The 6,537-nt window shown below is 31.7% G+C and overlaps 1 protein-coding gene across 1 annotated transcript; it reads right to left on the bottom strand.

Moving 5' to 3' along the window:
- Positions 1–5,488: 5,488 nt before the first annotated feature.
- On the bottom strand, positions 5,489–5,905 carry LOC123302849. The gene has a single exon (XM_044885941.1). It carries the CDS (start codon positions 5,903–5,905, stop codon positions 5,489–5,491), a length of 417 nt encoding a protein of 138 aa, XP_044741876.1.
- Between the last annotated feature and the right edge of the window lie 632 nt (positions 5,906–6,537).

Below are 6,537 nucleotides of genomic sequence, written 5' to 3'. Positions count from 1 at the left end.
TTTTTAATTATTCCAGACCTGAATGGATCACCCCTGGTATCATAAAATCGTCCCAAAACTTGAAAGTACTCAATATTCGAAAAAAAACGGCAAAAAATAAAAATTTCTTAAGTTATGTCAAAAAGTACAAAAAAATATACAAGAAAGTTATTACAATGGCCAAGAAAATTTCCTTGATCAAAAAATTAAAGAACACGAATAACAATCCCAAAGTTGTATGGAACATTATAAAAAATGAAACTTTAAACATATCTAGGGGCATTAAACACATAAGTATAAACAATATTGAAATATGCGACCCTATGTCCATGGTCGACAGTTTAAATGAGTGTTTTATTAATTTGGACTCTGCTATTGGTCAGGATAATAACGCCAAAAACATAATTGAAATAAAAAATTTTGAAAAAACTATTTTTATTGATGAAATCGATTCCCGTGACATAGAACAAATTATTGGAAATATGAAATCCAAAGACTCCATGGACTACTTAGGCATTTCCAGTAATGTTTTAAAATCGGTTTCAAAAACCTTATTGGCTCCTTTAGTCGAAATTGTTAATTGTATGTTAAGGGAGGGAATATTTCCTGATCGTGGCAAATTTGCACGAATAGTACCCCTTCAAAAGAAACCCAATAACATGGATGTCAGTAATTTTCGTCCGATATCATGTTTACCTATCTTCAGCAAAGTTCTAGAGAGAGTTATATTTAATAAAATTTCAAATTTTCTAACTCGGTTCAACATATTGACACCCGATCAATTTGGATATCGAGAGAATACAAGAACTACAAATGCAATTTTTGCCGTCACGGATCATATTCTCACGAAAATTAATGAAGGTTTTAAAGTAGCCTCTTTATTTTTTTATCTTTCTAAAGCCTTCGATCGCGTGAATCATAATTTACTCCTCTCCAAAATTTATGCATATGGTATTCGTGGCCAATGTTATAAACTTATAGAGTCATATTTATCTAATAGAGCTCAATTTGTTGAATTAAACATAGACGGAAATACTTTCAAGTCAAGTTGGGGTGCAATCAGATCTGGGGTCCCACAAGGGTCTATTCTTGGGCCATTGCTGTTTCTCCTATTTATTAATGACTCGCCAAATTCATTTAGTAAATTATTTTGTAAAGTTTCACTCTTTGCCGATGATACGACCATCGTTGTTTCACATAAAGATACCGATGAGCTTATGAAAGTCATTAACAATGTACTGGAATTAATGGACAGCTGGTGCCATGAAAACGATTTGCTTCTAAATCGTAACAAAACAGCAATTGTGTGTTTTGGTGGTGGAGTCACCTTTACGCATAATCTGTTTGTAAGTAAAACGACATTTCTAGGAGTTGAAATAGATTCAGGAATGAATTGGAAATCTCACATTGACACCTTATGTGTAAAATTGAGCAGAGTGTGCTTTCAATTAAGAGCGTTAAGATCAAGAGTTGACCAAAAGACACTACTGTCAGTTTACTATGCAAATTTTGCTTCAATTATGACATATGGCATAGTAATACGGGGTGCTTCAGTAAATGCCTCAAAAATATTTAAAATACAGAAAAGAGCAATTAGAATTATTTTTAACTTAAAAAGAACTGAAAGTTGTAAAATATTCTTTCTGAACAACAGAATACTGACATTTCATTCTCATTATATTTTTGAAATCTACAAATTTTTTATCCAAAATAAAAATGTGTTCGAAATTAATATAAATCAGGGCAATCGTTATATGATTCGAAATCCATCTGAATATGTTAATCCCAGGTGTAAATATTCATTTAAAAAAAAAAAAATACGAGGTATCTTGTAATTCTTTTTTATGGTAAAATCAGTCAAGGGTCAACCGTTAATGACATCATGAGAGATAATAGAATGGCTCCGATCAATGCAGTTCGTAGGTACCTGCAACAGCAGTGTTTCTATTCATTGGAGGAAAGACTAAAAAGTAATTTTTAAACTTAATATATGTATTAAGTAATTGTATTTATAATTTTTAATTTCTGACACTTGGCGTGTTGATCTTTAATAACCGGAATTCGATAATTTTATATTAATTTATTTATTTATTTTTTAATTAAATGACATTTACCGTGGAAATTTTTTATACACCGGTAATCAATTTTTTTTCTTTTTTATTATATAGCATGTACCGTGGAAATTTTTATACAGCGGTATCAATATTTTTTAATTAAATGACATTTACCGTGGAAATTTTTTATACACCGGTAATCAATTTTTTTTCTTTTTTATTATATAACATGTACTGTGGAAATTTTTATACACCGGTATCAATATTTATTTTTTTTATAATATTTGACACTTTCCGGTAGATTTTTTTTTTGTATCGCCGGAAAAAGAAATTTAATTAATATATTATTTTTTGTTTTTAGGTAAACAAATTTCATATTTATTTATTTTAGACATTCTTACTTTTAAGGATGTCAGCTATCCTACTCGTGAGTTTTTGATGGTTTTCCACGATGTTTAAGGTGAATACCGGAATAGTCTAGGAAAAGTCGGCCATCACCGCATTATCTTTTATTATTATAATTTTTTTTTTTGACGAATTCTATGTATACATTGTATATCGAAAGAGAACGAATAAAATATTATTATTATTATTATTATTATAAACAGCCATTTGCATGAATTTTAACGATTTGCTTCCCAGAGACTCTGATTTGGCTAACTAGCTTTATCTTACTAAAATTTAAATTCATTTTAAGGTATTTTACAGAGTCGTTCAAAATATACTGATACATAGGGCTGTAACTGGAGTTCAAAATTAGATTTTTATCCATGTTGGAAAGTTCTCTTTGATAATTGGTAAGAATGATTTCGCTGTTTTCTTTAATACTTTGTGCCCGTTGTTCATTCCATGTGTTTATACAACCAAGATCCCGAAGTATCTCTTGTAACTGAGTAATCCAACTGTATTTGCAATCCATACCCCCATTTATATCAAGTGACATTAATTGATTGTAATATATTCTTGGTAGTCTGTTGGCATCTAGTTTCAAAATTCTTTCCCACCAGCTTAAAACCCTTTTTAATGCTTCTACTGCAATATTACCCCTCCCAGTTTCCCATCGAATGATATAGTTTGGAATATTCTGTGGCCAACCAAGTACAGTTTTGAAAAATATTCCTTGGACCCTTTCTATAATTCGGAGATATCGTAAACGCCAGCTCTCAGCCCCATAGAGCAATGTAGTTGACACTACACTGTCAAATAGCTGAATTCGGGCATCCCAGGGTTGCATTTTGGATTTAACCATTATATTCTTGGTTCTATGTATAGCTGTCACGACTCTATTAACAGCATAGTCAGCAGCTTTAATGAACAATCCCGAAGAAGAGAATTGAACGCCAAGATAGCAATATTCTGACACGATATCAATAATTTAGTCGTTAATTTTGAATAATGACGTTTTTAACTTGCCCCCTTTTCTAAATATTAACATTTTCGTCTTTTCGGTGTTTATATCAAGTTCATTCTCCAAACAATAGAGCTGGAGTTTATTGAGTGCTCTTGGAGCCATGCCTGGACTGTCAGTTAGGAAAACCAAATCGTCAGCATATAGAATTAGCAAAACATCAATTTTATCTACTCCCACGCCTCTGATCCCGTTGTTAGCCATAAACTGTTCTAAATCGTTGATAAATAGATTAAATAACAATGGTGATAGAGAGTCTCCTTGAAGTACTCCTTTACTAATATTTATTTTTTCACTTTTATCACCATTCAGAGATAGAGTAAAGTTAGCTTTTCGGTATAAATTTCTCATCGTATTTATAATTTTACTACTTATCCCGATCTTATATAGTTTTTCCCAGAGTAGAGAGTGTGCCTTATATTTATATTTACTATGCTGCTAAGCGTGAATATTGCGTCTTGGCACCCCATTCCCCTCCTAAACCCAAACTGGCATTCCTGTAGGACACCTCTGCATTCAGCCCAATGTTGTATGCGGTTTGCTATGGCAGTTGTAAATAATTTAGCAGTATGGTTCATAAGTGAAATTCCCCTATAATTATTAGGGTCGTCTTTTTTTCCTTTTTTGAATAATAGGCTCATTCTCGAATTCGACCAGGAATCAGGAGTAATTTCCTTATTTAAAGTTTCATTGAATAAAATGAATATCTTTTCTAGCCAATTATTAGTGAGATGGATTTGCATAAAATTCAATACTAGTGCTACCATTCTTTCTTCAAGATCAGAAAGTTCTTGGATAGTTTTTGGTACTGTGACAACTTAAATTTATAAATTTTACTAGCATATGCTGAGTTTTTACATGAACTGCATATATAGTCAGATGGGAAATTAACTATTTGTATCCAAAAATCGGTCCCACTGTTGTTTATTATTTTTTGCTTATTTTACTTAACAACAGCTTCACAGCAACAGAAGATGAATGATGATGTTTCTTTTTTCATTTGAATAAATTTCAGTTTCAATTTACATAATGTGTGGACATTTCGGGTCGCACCTAGACCGCCTTAACTGTACGGTTTAGGTGGTTTTTGCCTAAACTGTGCGGTTTGCGGAAAAATTTTACAACAAAAAAAAATAAAGTAAGTTTTTTACTAAATAAAAACTTTCTAATTTAAAGAGTTCATTTATCGATTACTAGTTACGGAGTAGAGTTAGTTTGAAAACCTAGGGCACGTTTAATGTGTGCGTAAGATACGCGCCTACACATCCAACATCTTTTGCTTTAAGCTATTTTATCTGTTTATTTTTATATCTAGATAAATGTTATTTTCGAGTTTCAAGCATATGTCGGCTTAAAAAAGGCACCCTGGTTAAAGGTACAGGGTGTATGTACTATATGTACAATTTTCGAAATAGTCCTGGACTTATAGAGAGCCGTTTATCGAGATTACTGTATATCATATTTTAAGGATTTTCCTCCCCACATTTTTCTCCGAGCGATTGCCTGGCTCGCCCCCCCCCCCCCGGATCGAGCTTTGCTTGCAGTTTTTCCAATATATTAATTGTAATTTTCAGTTACCATTACTGATTTTTTTTTTTTTTTTTAAAGTAAAACTTTTAACAATATTAAATCTTTAAAAATTATGGTTTTCCTATAAGAACTAATGTTAATTATGGCAAATTATTTTCTGAAAAACCTGCGTTTTCCGATAAAATTTAATCGTGACTTTTTAACATATATGGTCTTGAGGTAAGAACAATTTCTCAAAATTTTAAGTCAATGATTTTTTCTGTGGCGGCTCAACAACCGTAATACATTATTTTGTATATACAAATTGAATAACGATTATCTTTAACAATTTTCGAAAATATCGTCTAAATAATCAATTGATGTATATTCATAATTCTTAATTTTTTTTCGGCTTTTTATTAATGTTCTGATTATTTATGAAAAGAGTGGTATCCATTCCAATCAGTAGACAAATTGAGAAGCATTATCGAATTCTTCAATTACATATTCAGCCGATGCTGTTTTCAAAAATGTTTAGCTATCTTGAATAAAATGTTCGGAACTTGTCACAATCCATTGCTTTATTCACTTTGGGCAAAGTTATGATATTTGAGTGCAAGAAGTCTGTTGGTAATTTACCTGATTTGTAAACAGCATTAAGGAGATATAAGCATACAGTATCACCATACAGTTTTAACATATTAGTCGCTATGCCATCTGGACCAGCAGCTTTTACATTTTTGAGGCATTTGATTACAAATTCAACTTGTTCTTTTAATATATTTGGGCCAGATTCTGTGCCTATTACTGGCATAGGGCCTCTTCCATTGTCTTCATATAGTTTATTCATATATTTCTCCCATCTGTTAATTATATCTTCGGTGTCTATCAGTAGTATTCCATTATCATCTTTTAAAACACCACTTGCTATTTGTTTATTTGGGCCACATAACATTTTTACCGCAAAATAAGAACTTTTAGAATCATATTTAATAAATTGATTGTTTCGCAAACGTTTTTATCTTCTTTTTCTGTTCTGTGATCCGTTAGCAAATTATCATAACGTAATAGGCACAGAATCTGGCCCAAATATATTAAAAGAACAAGTTGAATTTGTAATCAAATGCCTCAAAAATGTAAAAGCTGCTGGTCCAGATGGCATAGCGACTAATATGTTAAAACTGTGTGGTGATACTGTATGCTTATATCTCCTTAATGCTGTTTACAAATCAGGTAAATTACCAACAGACTTCTTGCACTCAAATATCATAACTTTGCCCAAAGTGAATAAAGCAATGGATTGTGACAAGTTCCGAACACTAAGCACAATCAATCATTTCATGAAAATATTCACAAGATTTCTATACGAAAGAATAAAATCGAAGATTGACCAGGAGATTAGAATTAAGCAAGTTGGGTATAGAGAATTTGTTGGTACAAGAAATGCTTAATTTATGCTGGGAAGAATAATGGAGAGGTGTCTCGAAACAAAAGGATGTGTATTTGTGTTTCCTTGATTATTCCAAAGCTTTTGACAAGATCGACCATGAAATACTAATACAAAAACTAAAAACTATCGGTGTCGAT

The sequence above is a fragment of the Chrysoperla carnea genome, chromosome X (assembly GCF_905475395.1).
Source record: "Chrysoperla carnea chromosome X, inChrCarn1.1, whole genome shotgun sequence".
Lineage (NCBI taxonomy): Eukaryota > Metazoa > Arthropoda > Insecta > Neuroptera > Chrysopidae > Chrysoperla > Chrysoperla carnea.
The sequence above is the reverse complement of the archived record's forward strand: the minus strand, read 5'-3'. Positions and strand labels throughout refer to the sequence as shown.

Excerpts from the sequence above, each read along its gene's own strand:
- LOC123302849 (XM_044885941.1), bottom strand. The coding sequence starts at position 5,905 with ATGTTATGTGGCCCAAATAAACAAATAGCAAGTGGTGTTTTAAAAGAT.